The sequence below is a fragment of the Chiloscyllium punctatum genome, chromosome 4, assembly GCF_047496795.1.
Source record: "Chiloscyllium punctatum isolate Juve2018m chromosome 4, sChiPun1.3, whole genome shotgun sequence".
NCBI lineage: Eukaryota > Metazoa > Chordata > Chondrichthyes > Orectolobiformes > Hemiscylliidae > Chiloscyllium > Chiloscyllium punctatum.
This window is the reverse complement of record NC_092742.1, coordinates 76,877,936-76,893,867: the sequence shown is the minus strand read 5'-3', so window position 1 is coordinate 76,893,867 and position 15,932 is coordinate 76,877,936. Positions and strand designations below refer to the sequence as shown.

The 15,932-nt window shown below is 38.4% G+C and overlaps 1 protein-coding gene across 2 annotated transcripts; it reads left to right on the top strand.

The window, feature by feature from the left end:
• Positions 1-742: 742 nt before the first annotated feature.
• Positions 743-10,066, top strand: emc7b (ER membrane protein complex subunit 7b). 2 transcript variants are annotated; one of them, XM_072569078.1, is made up of 6 exons: positions 743-993; positions 3,956-4,075; positions 5,820-5,876; positions 7,218-7,356; positions 8,302-8,382; positions 9,451-10,066. In XM_072569078.1, exons 1-6 carry the CDS (start codon positions 788-790, stop codon positions 9,595-9,597), a joined length of 750 nt encoding a protein of 249 aa, XP_072425179.1. In that variant the 5' UTR covers positions 743-787; the 3' UTR covers positions 9,598-10,066. The 2 variants fall into 2 exon arrangements, with proteins under 2 accessions (XP_072425179.1, XP_072425180.1); XM_072569079.1 differs by lacking the exon at positions 5,820-5,876 and having other exon boundaries at positions 746-993.
• Positions 10,067-15,932: the final 5,866 nt, after the last annotated feature.

Genomic DNA, 15,932 nt, shown 5'->3' with positions numbered 1-15,932 from the left:
TAATTGTTCCTTATCCCTAATTGTCCTGGAGATGTCGTAATGATTTGCGCCTCTCAGACCCTAAATGGGTGTAGCTGCAGCTTGACAATAAGCTGTCATCTTGAACCATCACTGTTCTCATCAAACCAGTCACCTCTAATCCGAGGGTCACCACATCTCTTTTGAAGTATGCCCACAATGTTAACGAAGTATGGTATGTTTTTTTTACCTAATGACATTTGGGAGGTGAGCTTTAAGGCACTCGACAGCCTCTCAGATCGTGCGGTTACCAATTCCACAACTCCCTGTACAAATCAGATAATTTGGGGGTGAGTGAGTGTGATCTCATTCAAGCTTTTGGAAGCCTAACTATGGTCTTGCCGTTTAAGTTTTATTGTTGTGTCTGCTCAAGTATAAAGGTAATGGAGTACAGTGAAAAATGTACAAGGTCACCATCTAAGGTACTAAAATAGATTAGGTACAAAAATAGAAAAATGAAGAAAGCTAAAACTTTGCATTACAGTTCTTTTGTAATTAGGAAAAATATAGAAATATAGCGGCGCTATTTTGCTTTATATGGTGTGTATTTCCTGTATGTATCTATCTAAATAAATGCATCCTGTCTGCTGAGGTGCATGATTGCATATATTTGAAAGATGTCACAATGATTTGCATGTCTCGGATCCTCACTGGGGGTAGCTGCAGTTTGGCGATGATTGACAGCTCAGAGTGATTTGGAACCTCGTGCAGGCGGGACCCAGAGGTCACGGTTGAAAGGTGAGGGTTCACACCCTTCAGGCTGAGGAGGATGGCGTTGGCGCTGGAGGTGCTCGTCGTCTCCCGGCTCCTGTGTTTCCTGCTGGTTCTCCGGCTGGGCGCCGGCTCCGAGGCCGAGGGTGTCGGGGAGAAGTTTAAAATCGAGGGCCGGGCGGTGGTGCCCGGCGTCAGGCCGCAGGATTGGATCCACACAGCGCGGGTGTTGGTGGAGGGAGAGGAACATGTCGGCTTCTTCAAGTAAGGAGAGGCTGGGGACTGGGCCTAGAGCTGGGGCCTCACTTCCCTCTGTCACGGTCTTGTCGATCCGAGCAGCTGGAGGGGAGGGAGCACGATCCGGACTGGGGATGCCTGTCCAACTCCTTTCGCCACCTCAGAAAAGGGCCGTCAGTTAGAACTTGCATTTGCATAGCGCCTGCCGCGACCACCCGGCGTTTTAAAGTGCTCGGCAGTCTGTAAACTGCTGTCTTTGAAGTGTGATCTTAGGCAGGAATTGCAGCTGGCAGTTTGGACTCCCGGTGTTCGAGGGACTGATGTTGGCAACAACTTCCCTGCCCTTCCCTAAAATAGTGCTACAGGATCTTTACCATCAACCCGTGCAGTCAGATTTCACCTCCGTTCGATGTATCATATGGAAGGTGGCATGTCTGATGGTGCAGGACTTGTCCTGTGCTGAGCACAAAGCGCCGTCAGCCTTGATTTTTGTTCAAGCTCTGAAGTGGGACTTGTTTTGTCTCAAAAGGGCTGTGTCCTACCCTTGTTCCGAGGCAGTCCCTCAAAACCAAAGATGACTTTATTCCACTTCAGGGTTGTGACTCCTGATATAATGAAACAACCTTGTGCTGGATCTGCAGACTCTGCAGCAGGTGATGTTTAAAAAAGATGGTGGGTGGGGTGTCAAGGTTTTTTACAAACAATTTATGTTGATTGCATTTGGCCTCCAACTGGGCTTGAAGGAGATTTGAGCCACAGCTAATTGATGGGATGAGAACGCAGATCTTGAAATAAGCTATATATCAATCCAGTGCCTTAGATTGCTTGTCTATTAAATTTTAAAAAAAGACTTGGAGCCATTTGTCCAGATCTCAAAATGCCCCAAAAAGCTTTACAACCAATGAATTGGTTTAGAAATTTAGGAACTAGTGTGATTTAGAAAATATTGGTGCACAGCAACTTTCCATAAACAATTGTGTCAAATGATCCAGATAATCTGAGTGAATATTAGCCAAAGCACTGGAGATAACTCTCGTGTGGTCTTCAAAACTGTGGCCATGAGAGATTTTTGTGCTCATCTCCGGGGGATGAATTAGGCCTCAGTCCAATGTCTCATCTGAAAAATGGTGCCCCCAACAATCCACCTCTCTGTGATGAACTGAAATGTCCAGTTTTGGTTTATGGTTCTGGGTTGGGATGTGAATCTGTAGTCGTCTTACTCTGATGAAATACATTTTAAAGTATCCCCACAGTTCAACAAGTGTGACAACAAGGGAGTTTTGTTTCTCTAGTGGCTCAATGGGGAATAGACTTACTAAAAGATCCCCTGGCACTATTTCATAATAATAGCAGGTGAGTCATCTCTGTTGTTCCAGTTGTTATGCATCCTGCTATATCACTAAAATTAATGATCTTGCTGTTATCATGTTGCTGTTTGTGGGGGCTTGCTTGGTGTAAATTGAAAGCAGTGTTGCAACAGTGATTAAACTTTAAAAATAATTCACTGCCTATCAGCACTTTAAGATGTCTGGTGGTCTCTGCTTAAATACCAGTTTTGTGTTGTTGCGAAATGGGCAACACTGTGGGCAACTGCTGAAAAAAGTCTTTTACAGTTCAATAAAACATTGGGCTACTTCTAAATCTGTTTACTCCGGTTATTCTCCTGAGGGTATTAATCCTTGCTGCTAGATATTTCCATTGTTTTGTCAGCTATCTCAGCTGATTTGTGTTGGTTGTGTCAGTTATGCCAACTTCTCACTTGATACCCTCTGTAAACTGAGCTACTTGGGTATCGTATTGAAATTTAGATGTGCTGAAACCAGTTATTGGCTTCCTGTTGTCATTCTGCTTGAAAGTGACAAGTCTTTCTAGACTAAAGATTAACACTGGGACTTTCTTTATAATTCATTACTGCACCAGGTACTGTCAATTAACTATTTATTTTTACAGGGTATCTTTGCTGATAATTTGGCTGTTATTTAAAATGGTAAAACCTAAAATTCAAATATGTTTTTGATGCATAAATTATCTTAAAATTATAATACAATTATGCTATTTGGCCCATTGTCTTTGTTTTAAATGGACCAATTTTAAATTTAATCTATGTCCTTGCCTCTCTCTGTGTCTTTTATTTTTCAAATACTTTAAGTACCTTTTAAGTATTTCATTTCTTAGTTGGCACAAATAGCTAAACAGTTTTGCTTTATTATTGAAAAATAATTCTCAAAAAGCGACAACATACAAGGAAGGTTAGTTTAAGCTGTAAGTGAAGAGGTTATTGGTTCATCTGCATGGTTGGGTTATTCATGAAGTATTAACAAGAGATGGGTTAAAGTTTATGTCTACATTGTATCAACAAATCTTTTGCAAAATGGAAAAGTGGTTTAAAATAACTGATGTAGACTAAAATAATCATGTTGTGAAAAATCTACAAAATCAATTTGGAAGAAAATCATTATTCTTATCTTGGGCAGGTATCATGAACTATAGCCCTTCATTCCATTAAAATATCCACCAGTTTTTTAATTGATTTCCAGAATTTTTGCCTCCATTGTTTTTCCTAAAGGTCAATTTAATGTGGTTGTGCTTTACAAGAAGATTTTGCTTTTTTCTCATTTGAGCATAATGTTCCTTCCATCGCTGCTGTTTAATTGGAAGAAAGGTATTTCTAGTTGCCATTTATTGTCACCGAAGTCGAAGTCTCAGTTGCCTCTTTTTGAAGTGAAAAGGCCTGAATTTCTCCAATCTTTTCTCAAAATCCAGTCTCCTACCGATGCTATTGCTCTCCTCTCCTTATTCTATATCGCCATTGATTTTGTTCCATAGTGACTCGGCATGTTAAGAAATTAATTCACTTCGTTACTTGATCTCTTTCTAGTTTATATTCAGTTATTCTGCTCCACGTTATTGCTGATAGTTACTTTTGGAGTATGCGAATGGTGTTTAACACGGTGATGTTCTGAAGGACCCTATACATTTCACTTTACAGGACAGATGGGACGTTCACTGTAAACGATGTTCCTTCTGGTTCATATGTGGTGGAAATAGTATCACCAGCCTATCGCTTTGAACCTGTGCGAGTGGATATAACATCCAAAGGTAAAATCAGGTAAGACTGAGCTAATCATTGACTAGCATTTTTAATTTCAGTTAATTTGAAATTGCTTTTTGCAAGGCTTGCATTTCTTAATATCCAGTTGTATTAGGTCACACTGCAGTAACTTTTCTTTATTTATATTTTTAAAATATTTGTGAATCCATTACTGAGACAGTCACCAAGATCTAACAAAAGGCTGGGCCATTTTAAAGGGTTCTGATTCTCTTCTTGCGCATGGACTGTCCTCACCCTTTGCCAGAAGTATCTCAACTCAGTGTTCTGTCATGTCTGCCTCATCATTTCACTCTACTCCTTTTCAAAAATCTCCCAAGGTTGAGTACCTCATGTTGTTTGGCAGGATCCTGCCTTCTGCCTAGCCGAGAGTGAGCTGTTACTCAGCTGCTTTATGCTGATTGTGCCCTCAGTCAGATTGCCTGTCCATGATTGGCCTCTGCTGCTCTCAGTCACAATGGGACAGTCAATCCAATTGGTTAAAAATCACACAACACCAGGTTGTAGTCCAACAGATATATTTGGAAGCATTAGCTTTCCGAGCGTTGCTCCTTCATCAGTTAGCTGTACGGCAGGATCATAAGGCAGAATTTATAGCAAAAGATTAGTGTCATGCAACTGAAACAACATATTGAACAAACATAGGCTGCTGTTAGGTCTTTCAACTTTTAGGATGGGTTGCAGGTTTCGGTTCATTAATATATAAATTCCAGAACTGCTTTTAAATCATGTTCTCAAGATAACTTAAGGTGGCATAAGCATGAAGTGATGGCAGATTCAGCAGAGGGGAACTGAATGGCAGTTCCTTTCACTTTCCACCACTGGGCCATCCACTGCCACCTCAATTGAGAGAGTGACTACTGCTGGATAAGCTGGAAGACTAAAGAGGGGGCTAAGGCTGGAGGGAAGACAGCAAGGCGAAATGCCAATCTGTGGCCAGTGTGGGGGCCAGAGCTGTGGACGAAGGCAAGAGAAGAATGAGAGTAAACTATAGAACTGGAGGGAGGCAGAGACTGGGTGCAGCTGAGACAGGAGACAAGAGCCTTGATGATGATTGGTGGGTGGGGCCGGGGGGAGGGTTGTGGTTGCTTGGTGAGGAGACTGACTTGGACGGACTAGGGCCAAAAGCTCTCGGAAGTTTCACAAGTTATTAGACTTTTTGCTCAGGTTGGGTGGGAGGAAATAAATAGAGAAACTTTGCATTGAAATGGGATATTTTAATATTTGTTAATATATGTAAATTTTCCTTTTATGTTGTATCTCATTGCCAACTGAGATTACGTGCAAGTCCTGTTAGCGCTTCCTCTTAAAACTGTTCATGCGTATTCAGTTTCCTCTTTCATGCCAAATACTTTCCCCTCTTAACTTGAATTTGTTCAAAAGCTGAATGCCTTTTCATCTGGAAAATGCAAGAAATGTTTCCAGCAACATTTGGGTGGAATGTGAGCCAAAGTGGGTTTGGATGAAGCCAGAATAACAGCTGTCACACCGCCTATTCAAGTAATGATTTGAAGGATCAGGGTATATCCCAGTTAAGAGTTTGAGTGCTGGCATCCAGATCCTGAAGTCCGAGTCTTAATAGTGCTTCTCCATCGCATCAAACAATATTTTGTCAAATTTTAGCCTTTATGAAATGTGTCCCATTTGTAATTCCACCTACCTATCATAGCTTAGAAATAGCTGTGTTTTTTCTCCGATTATGAAAAGTACTATAATAATCTGAAACTTTGTCAAAAATCTCCAGGGAGAAGAGAGTGGAAGAGGGAATAAGTGGTATGCTGAGTGGGGAAGGAGGCCACAAGTGAGTAGGTTTGTCTGGGGAGGGAAGGCAGGCATAACTGAGTGGAGTATAGAGCGCATGCGCAGGTGTGTGTGTGTGTTTGTTTGTGTGTTTGTTTTGAGAGGGAAGGTTGTGGTGATTTACAGTTGAGTGACAAGGCACAGACTTGATTGAACGTGACAGCATCTTATCACGATCCCTACAAACCCAGGACCCAGTTCTGTTTGATCTGGAATCTTGCTAACATAACTCCTTTTGCACATGCTCAGTTGCTATACTTAGATTGATATTCTAAGATATAATTTCTTTACAAAGTGTGTGTGCATGTGTTGGATCTGTTTAGTGAGTGTGTCTGAGTGATGGGCAAAGACTTCTGAGTCTTCTATTAGTATGGGGTATATGAAGAATTTGGCAGAAATATTACCTGAGCATATTAAATTACATTTTTACAAATTATTTTAAAATTATAGGTCTTGATATTTATATATGCTGTTCTGTTACGCCCCACTAATAATATATAAAATGTTCCTTTGCTTTATTGCCGCTTTGTTTTTCCTGATGTCTGGAGTAGTGTTAATTTGTAAACTCTTTTATATCTTTATATTTGTTCATGGACATGAGTGTAATTGGGTAATCCAGCCTTTTCCATCACTAAGTTACTCTTGAAATTTAAAATGGGATCAAATTGGAAGGTAGTTTGCAAAGCCCTGACAGAGCCCTTTGCTTTGCTTTGCATGTACATAATCTTGCAAGGTCCTATTTTGATGTTATTATGGAATTCATCCTGCATTCATTTGCTGCACTGAGATTGTGTGGGATCACTTTCATGACTTGATGTGAACGAATTGATCCACAGCCTTGACAAGAATAAAAGTGAACAAATTGAGGAATGATGTTTTTACTCGCTTAGTCTGGTAATTCCACCCACCTGAAATAGCTTAGAAGCATTTGCAGTTTTCCTCCGATCATGAAAACCACTACCATAACGTGATACTTTATCAAAAAAATCAGTCCGCTCATCTTTGGCCACTAATTTTCAGACTGTTTTGTCTTTGACCACTCTTGCTCCCAGAAACTCCTTAAAATATACCTCTTTAACAAAGCTTTAGACTTAATACCTCCTCATGTGGCTTAGTGTCATACTTCATTTTCTAATGCTCTTGTGAAGGGCCTCGGGCTGTTTCATTATATGAAAGGCACTTTATAATGTAAAAGTTGTTGCTGCTGCTGTGGTCTGAATAAAGTGATTAGTAATATTTAAAAGTTTTAACGCTTTGGCTTTCTGTTTGGGTAAAGAAAACCTTCTGGCCGTCAAGTTGTTTCACTCTTTTAATAACTTTTCAAAAATTGTTTCCTTACAAGAGCAAGACATGTGAACTACTTAAAAGCATCTGAAGTTATTAGGTTGCCATATCCCATACAAATCAAATCTACTGGCCCTCCGCCATATTTTCTGAAGAGAGAAACATGGGGCTGGACAGATTTCCTCATGAATCCTATGGTAAGTTTTTTTGAATTATGTAACTATGATTTTAGCCCTTTTCTATGAAGTACTTAGTGTAAATTTAGCTATAACTGAAAAAAGAGACTTTGTGAAAGCTTTTCATCTTGCAGTCATTAGGACAATTTACAAGAAATTGTCTCTCCAGAGTCCAGTTGACAACAAATCTGCAGTCTGCATTCATAAATATTGTTTTTCTTTCACATTGATATTTCTTACAAATTGTTCTGATGGGTACAGGATGAAATCCAAGATTCAATCTATCTTTTCCTTCCAGTAACCACACTACCTCATTTGGGACATGGACCCTCCTGTTCACATGCTATCTCTTGTTGTACAATTGTTGTCAGGTTCCACGCATGATAGGACTATTCCATCAGTGGCAAAAATAGCATCAATTCTGCAAAAGCACCTCCCAAATTAGGGCCTTAATCATTTTTATTGGTTGCCCGTTTCTATGGTGTAGTCAGCAGACCTGATTTCCACCCCCGCCCAAGTTGTCTTGGGAAACTCTGATGTTGGAAATTCATTGTGGCGCCGTCCTAAAGAAGCTGCCGAGTATTTTCCTGCCCTCTCCGACTCAACTCCATGTCCAAGACGCTGATAAAACACAACTTTGTTTGTGTTCTCAACTGTTTACATGCTACCCTCCACCACAAAACTTCGATGCATTACAGTGATTCCCCTACACGTAAGGCATGAATATAAATTGTAAATTGCTGAGGCCCCAACACTGAACCTTTGGACACCAAGTCTGAAAACTTAAAAATATACTTTTTGGCTTTTTCATCTACCTATGCTGATGTATTACTCCCAAAACCAAGAACCAAGAAGGTATCTTTGCAGCAAAATATCTGAATAGTCTTCACTCCAAACTATGCTGAATACTCACCTGTAACCTAATTTGAAGAGATTTTTACAATTTGACTGTTGTATTTTGTGCAGGTCATGATGATGATTCTTCCATTGTTAATCATCCTCCTATTGCCTAAAGTGGTCAACACAAATGATCCTGACATGAGACGGGTATGTTTGCTGAGTTGAACTTTAAAAATCAACATTAACAGGAATTTTGTTCCAGTATGTTTTAATGGAAAAAAATTATATCCACTACTTCTATGTTTAAAATCAGTGGGAAATAAATTTCCCTGAGGTAGTGCTAAATCCCAAAATTTACGTACATATCACAAATTAATTTGAGAGAACTAATCTTTTTAACATTTTATTAATGAAGAATGTGCATGCATTGTGAGGGAAGTAATGAAGTGTACTTAGATTATTGGGCACAGAACAAACTTGGTATGAATCATTTTACATTATCTAACTGAAAAAATAACTCATAATTTTGCATAGGTCTTGAGAATTCCACTTGTATCATTGGAGTTGCATAATTATCTGTGTTGCTTAACATAAGGGTGAACTTGAAACAGTTGCTTGGCTTAAAAAAAACTGAAAATGTGTTGCTGGAAAAGAGCCGCAGGTCAGGCAGCATCCAAGGAGCAGGAGAATCGACATTTCGGGCATGAGCCCTTCAGGAAGCCCTTCTTCTGACCTTCTGCGCTTTTCCAGCAACACATTTTCAGCTCTGATCTCCAGCATCTGCAGTTCTCACTTTCTCCTAAAAAAAACAACTGACTTTAATATTGTAGATGGGTCTTCCTATTATAATGTGTTGTGAAAATTGTGCTGCCTGATCCATTCTGTCTTTGATATCGGTTCCAAATGACCAGCGCAGCCTGCCAGTTAATACCCTACTCAACACAGTTTGTCTTACTCAAAGGTAATCATAGGAAAGAGCGTTCATTTCTCCAAGTCAATAGTTGTAGCTAGAATAAAGGAGGGTTACTAGCTGGGTTTTTTTATTTGAAGGCTAAAAAATGCACATGCTTTACCTTTGGAAAATAATGTTTATATTGGTATACTGTAAATATTAGGTGCTGACATACACAGTTTGTGTGTCCCAAACTCAGCTGGCTTTCGTCTGAACTGGTTCTGGTGCACTTAAAAGCACGGTTTTATGATATTGTTATATGAATATAGGAGTGAGACGCGTCCTGCAGTGTCATCACAATATATGTCTGCATTCTATTCCAGGAGATGGAGCAATCCATGAATATGTTGAACCCGAACCATGAGTTGCCGGATGTTTCAGAGTTCATGACTCGCCTATTTTCTTCCAAGTCATCTAAATCTGGGAGTGGTAGCAAGGCTGGCAAAAGTGGTGTTCTGAAAAGGAGGTAGTCTTTCCTTCAACAAGTCGTTCAAGGTTATGACACACACAATGCCTGTTTATGCTCTTTCTGAAAAATAAATCGCCAGTAGAATAAATACTGAGAGCTTCTTACAAAGAAAAGTAAAATCTGAAACAAAGCATACTTGACATCCTGAAGACAAAGGGCTTGGTATTTATGTAAACAGTGAAAATTGTGTGCTTGCAGTGACTAGTATATTCTGGAGAATGTCTTATTTAATTAAGTGTAACTCAGAATAATTTCCCAGTTAATTTACTGCCACTTTTGGTAAGTATTTTTTAATACATTTCAGTGTGTTCAAGAAACTAAAGTAATATAAAACTGATTTTTTTCAAATCTCTGTTCAATTTCTCAAGTATGAGGCAATGGTATGTCTCAAATTAATGAAAATATATTCAAGATAACTTGTTCTGGGCTATGTATATTTCAAGTGCACATAATAAAATAATACAGAAAAATGGTGTCTGTCATTCTTATTACAACCAAAACATCATTGATGAGAACTTTGTGAACAATATTTAGGAGCTTACAATCCTGATTTAGTATGTCATTTTTGTTTTGTAGAAGCTGATTTCAACGGAGCAGAATTATTCAGTTCAGTCTATAAGTCATTTTTACATTAAAATGTACAATTTTCTTTAACAGCATTTCACAGCCTTTCAAACAGTTTTTTTACTAATCACTTCTCGTTGAGGATCATTGCAGAAGAAAAACACATATTGATAGTCCTGAAATTCTTTTTGTTTAAAGCTATTTCCGCCTGTCATGTAGCTGTGGTTTATTTTGTAACAGTGCATTGAATTTTTTCTATTCCATTTGGTATCCTGTACAGCTCTGTATAATGATTTTAATCATTCCTTATTATATTTTATATATTTTTTCTTATCCATTACAGATATGTACTATTTCGACATGATAGAGCAGTTATTTACGTTTACAGGTGACTTGATTACATTTTGTCTATTATAGTTAATGTGAGCAAACTTAATAACTGAAGCCTGCAAATAATTCTCATACAAAGTTTCACTGCAAATGTATTTTATGTTGCCAAAATCGTCACCTAGCATAAACAAATTATGAATGTAGATTTGCTCACTAAGCTGGAAGGTTTGTTTTCAGACATTTCGTCACCATAATAGGTAATATAATCAGTGAGCTTCCAAATGAAGCACTCGTGCTGTAGCCTGTTTTCTATTTATATGTTTGAGTTTCCTTGGGTGGTTGATGTCGTTTCCTGTGGTAGCATTTACTCTGGTGATATCATTTCCTGTTCTTTTTCTCAGGGATGGTAAATGTGATCCAAGTCAATGTGTTGTTGATCGAGTTCCTGTTGGAATGCTATGCTTCGAGGAATTGTTTGTGTCTGTGTTTGGCTTGTCCTAGGGTGGATGTGTTGTACCAGTCGAAGTGGTGACCTTCCTCATCCATACGTAAGGATACCAGTGATAGTGGGTCATGTCTTTTTGTGGCTAGTTGATGTTCATGTATCCTGGTACCCATTTGCCACCCCCTGAGGAAAAGAACAGGAAATGACATCACCATAGGAAATGATATCACCAACCCAAGGAAACTCAAACATATAAATAGAAAGCGGGCTTCATCACCAATGCTTCATTCAGAGGTTCACTGAAGATGTTACCTAGTATGGTGCTGAAACATCTGAAAATGAACCTTCCAGCTCAGCAAGCAAACCTACATCCAGAGCCTCAGCCTGAGCTACAAACTCAAGATGCAATAAACCAATTTTAATACAGGACTTAATTGAAGGAGACCTCTACAAATTTAAATAATTTTTGTGGAGGGTGTATCGGTACATTTTATGAGCAATGCATGTTTTTGAGCACCATTTAAGATCAAGAATGTTTGGTGTAACTATTTGGAAGAAAATGAGTAGCATGTGGATGGTAATGTAGGACCTTTAAACAGCATACCCTGTAAATGGCTAAACTAAATGAAAATTCCTGCAGGTTGAAGGTCAATGCTGCTCGCTTGCTCAGCTTGATGATTTGAACCTGAATGAGCTTATACTTAAGGCTTCTCACATACATACAAAAATTGAACATTTTAAAGAGCATCTAAATGCACAGCATTCTATTCTGTAAGTTAACTTTCTAGTAAAACTTTGTAATTTATTGTTTTTGTCATGTTGCAAGTCAATAAATAAGCTGGAAGTTTAAGCTGGCATTCAACAGCAGTTTGACTGTTTTTGTTTTCTATTGCAGGCCAGTATTAAATCCCCATTGTTCCTTTGCAATTTTTTTTTGAATGGTGGTGTATTTCATTTCCGTTAGCTAGTTTCCTGTGGTGTATCTGTTATTTGTACTTTGCTCAAATCACAGTAAGTATTAAATATCATATTCCAGGAACAGTTTCAAATCAGCTGCAAATGTAACTGGTAACTGCACACAATAAAGTCTGATTTTGCTGGCTACAAGACTTTGATGATATGGAATTGTTCCAGACTCGTGTAACATGGTAACTAATACTTCTGCCATATCAAGCAGTTGTTCTAACTGGAAATGCTTGGACACTTATTTTCAAATATTTGTGAACTGTGCAAATGTTGACACATGCACCTAGCCACCTCCATTCTAATGCTAGGAAGGATAGCACGTGCTATCCAAATGAAAATTTATCATTTGTAGATGCCTTATTAATATGTCAAACAAAAACATTGAACAAGACTATAATGTTAAATTGTGAGACTGTAATCATAGATGATATGTGGCTTTCACTCATTTGAACAGGCATTTTTTGTTTGATTCTGAACCACAGACTATGCTGGACAATAATGGTTTCAAAGACAATTCATGACACGAAGCAATCCTATAGCATTGTAAGCAATGAGAGTGTATTACACGTATTGTGTTTGGGTCAAATTTTGATTTTATGCAATAGTGATAAATGGGTGTCTTTTATTTCTCTGCTATTTGACTGAATTGCAGAATATGTTCAGCACCATATTTTCTACACTTTCCAAAATCTGACACAATCAAATTTCAAATCACTCCATGTAACAATTATGGTGTCTTGGATCACAAAGTGTATACAAGTGGTCCTTCAGATTCAGTTGAATGTAATTAAGAGAAGACAAAACGAATTTACTTAAATATGAACATTTATTAAGTAAATAAAAGGAGAGGAATAAAAAGCCTCATGCCCTCCTGCCTGTTGGGAACCCTTCAATTGATGACTGGTCTACGGGCTTAGGTTTCTGCCTGGCATCAAATGCGATCTTAGTCTGAGATGAAGTCCAACGACTTGGGACGAATCTCTTCTGTCTCCCTATCAGTGTACAAACATGTTGATTGTATGGGCATGTACAGGAATGTTAATGGGACTCATTCAAGGCCATGCAGCTGTCAAATAGCATTATCAATTTTAGCCCATTCTGTACATGTGGTATTTGTTACGTGCCCAGTACTTCTGTTTGAAATTTTGCTTGATTTATCTTCAAAATTGTCAGGTTGTTTTCCTTTGCAGACATAAATTGGCTGGTAACTTTTTTTTTCTGTGTAATTTCCCTGTTATGTTTTCACTTAATTATTTTCAAATAAAATCTATAAATAATCATTCTAATTTGCTCACTGGAAAAGCTAACATTGTCTTGCACATGCAGTCAACATACACATTTATATGATTCTGTTTTCAGACTAGTGTATCTAACCATAATTAAATGTATTACCTTGGGAATTGGTATTTTAAGTGAAACTGCACAATAATTCTAATTCATTCCATCTTATAGATGCGTATATGTATTATAGTATTCCTTTCGAAAGGTTTTTTTGTAAACTTTAGCAAATTGTTAAAGATTCTAAATGTCTTTTGGTACATTATATCTTCTGTGCAATTAAAGTAAATGACTAACTGCAAAAGAGTTGTTTCACATCTGAAATTCATAGCTAAATGAGGTGGGGGATATTTTTCAGATGGATGAGCTGAAATGTGTTAAAAACCACCTTTTTACCTTTACAACCTTTGAAATTTTTAGTTTTGTATTATAATTGCACAAATGCTTATTGTATGTTTATTTAGTGAATAATTCCCCTCCCCTTCAACTTTGTCACCTCTTGACACAAAGGTAGGCTTTGAATATTTTTTAATCTATGATATGGCTTGTAGATGTCACTGGATAAGGCCAGCATTGTGGCTATCCCTAATTGCCCTTGAACTGTGTGACTTGTTTTCTACAAGTTTTTTTTTCCCTAAAGCTTAACTGTTCTAAATTCTTAACTGTTCATGTCCGGGTCAATTCCAAATCTGCAAACTCGCAATAAAATGAGGATAAACAAACTTTCCAATCTTCCATACCACGAACAAAACTCAAAAATGAAACAAAAACTGTCCGTCCGTTCTTAAGACACAATTTAGAAATATGAATCAATCTTAAAGCTATCCATGCATCTCCAACCTTCGAACACAGGTTCCCAAATGATATTAAAGCCAGTTTAGAGTCCAATGATATTACCATGTGATTTAAAATGTATAGCAATGGTGGTAGATTTTAGGGCAGCATGGTGGCTCAGTGGTGAGTGCTGCTGCTGCCTCTCAGTGGCAGAAACTCTGGTTCAATTCTAACCTCGGGTGACTTTGTACAAACTCCACACAAACGTTCTCCTAGTATCTGCATGGGGTTCCACTGAGTGCTCTGGTTTTCTACCGCACCACGAAGATGTGTAAGTTAGGTGAATTGGCCATTGCTAAATTGCTCCATAGTGTCCAGGGATGTGCAGGCTAGGGAGATTAGCCACGGGAAATCCAGGGATTAGGTAGTGATCTGGTTGTGATATTCTTTAGAAGGTCAGTACAGCCGTGATAGGTTGAATGGCCACACTGTAGGAATTCTATGTTTTATGTCTTAGACTTCCTTAAAGGACATTTTTGAACCAGGTCAATTTTTACAACAATTTGTGGTTTTGTGATTAGAGTTAACACTTCATGATTACAATTAACACTGAGACTAGCTTTATATACAACAATTGAATTTGAAGTTCCATTAGCTGCTTCAGTAGGTTTTGAACTTTTGTCGGCAGACAGTGACGTTACCATACCACTGCCTGCCCCAAATTGATGAACACCAATAGCCTTTCATTAGCACAAACAAATGCTGACAATGTATTCAACTAAGCAGTGCCTGCTGATGAGCCATTCAATTAGAAGGTGTCTTATACTAGCTTTGTCATTTAATCACCTCGTGTTAACGTGCATACTTTCAGACTGGACACTGGATAAGAAGTGAAACCAGGAAACTGATTATTCTCTACATAACTGTTGATCAACTGAACACTGAACTTGCGGGATCAAGCTGGGGCTTTTCCAGTCTGTACTGTTCTGTCAGTACTTATGCCTTCACTGGCTGAAGCATTGATGCAGGAGAAAACAAAAATACGTACTCTAGTTATTGCAAAGTTTAAAAATCACAAGACCAGGCTATAGTCCAACAGGTTTATTTGGAAGGACTAGCTTTCGGAGCGCTGCTCCTTCATCAGGTGGTTGTGGAGTATAAGATCATAAGACACAATTTACAGCAAAAGTTTACAGTGTGATGTGTCTGAAATTATACATTGAAAAAGACCTGGATCATTTAAGTCTATCTTTTAGAAACACCATGTTGGTTTCAGTTCCTTTCATATGTAAATTGCAAAATTTTGTTTAAAAGTTACATTCTGTAGTGAACGTTAACAATTGGTGTCATGTCAGCCCAGATAATGCATTGGAGGTGTGAGACAGTCTCTCACAGGACAGCTCATACCTCTAGTGTATTATCTGGGCTGACATGACACCAGTTGTTAACGTTCACTTGAGAATGTAACTCTTGAAAAACGTTTTGTGGTGTACATATGAAAGAACTGGAACCAACATGATTATTCTAAAAGATGCGACTTAACAAACAATCCAGGTCTTTTTCAAATATATAATTTCAGTTACACAACACTGTAAATCTTTGCTATAGATTGTCTTACGATCTTATACTCCACAACCACCTGATGAAGAAGCAGCTCTCCAAAAGCTAGTGCTTCCAAATAAACCTGGTGTTGTGTGATTTTTAACTTTGTACACCCCAGTCCAACACTAGCATTTCCAAATCATGAATAGTTATTGCAGTCATTGTTAAACATTCATGGATTGAAAAGAGGAGAATTTGGTACATGTCTACTATTACTGCCTCCATTCCACTTCTTGATGCATTTGATGCCTTCATGAATGAATGTTCCCCATTTTATTTGCTCACAAGCCAAGGTCTCCCACATGGCAGTGGGAATGTTTGCTTTCTTCAGGCATGTTTTATGGATAACCCTTAAGTGTTTCCACTGCTCCCCCCTG

Excerpts from the sequence above, each read along its gene's own strand:
- emc7b (XM_072569078.1), top strand. The coding sequence starts at position 788 with ATGGCGTTGGCGCTGGAGGTGCTCGTCGTCTCCCGGCTCCTGTGTTTC. Across the intron at positions 7,357-8,301 it reads ATTTCCTCATGAATCCTATG|GTCATGATGATGATTCTTCC; the intron begins GTAAGTTTTTTT and ends TATTTTGTGCAG. Across the intron at positions 8,383-9,450 it reads ATGATCCTGACATGAGACGG|GAGATGGAGCAATCCATGAA; the intron begins GTATGTTTGCTG and ends ATTCTATTCCAG.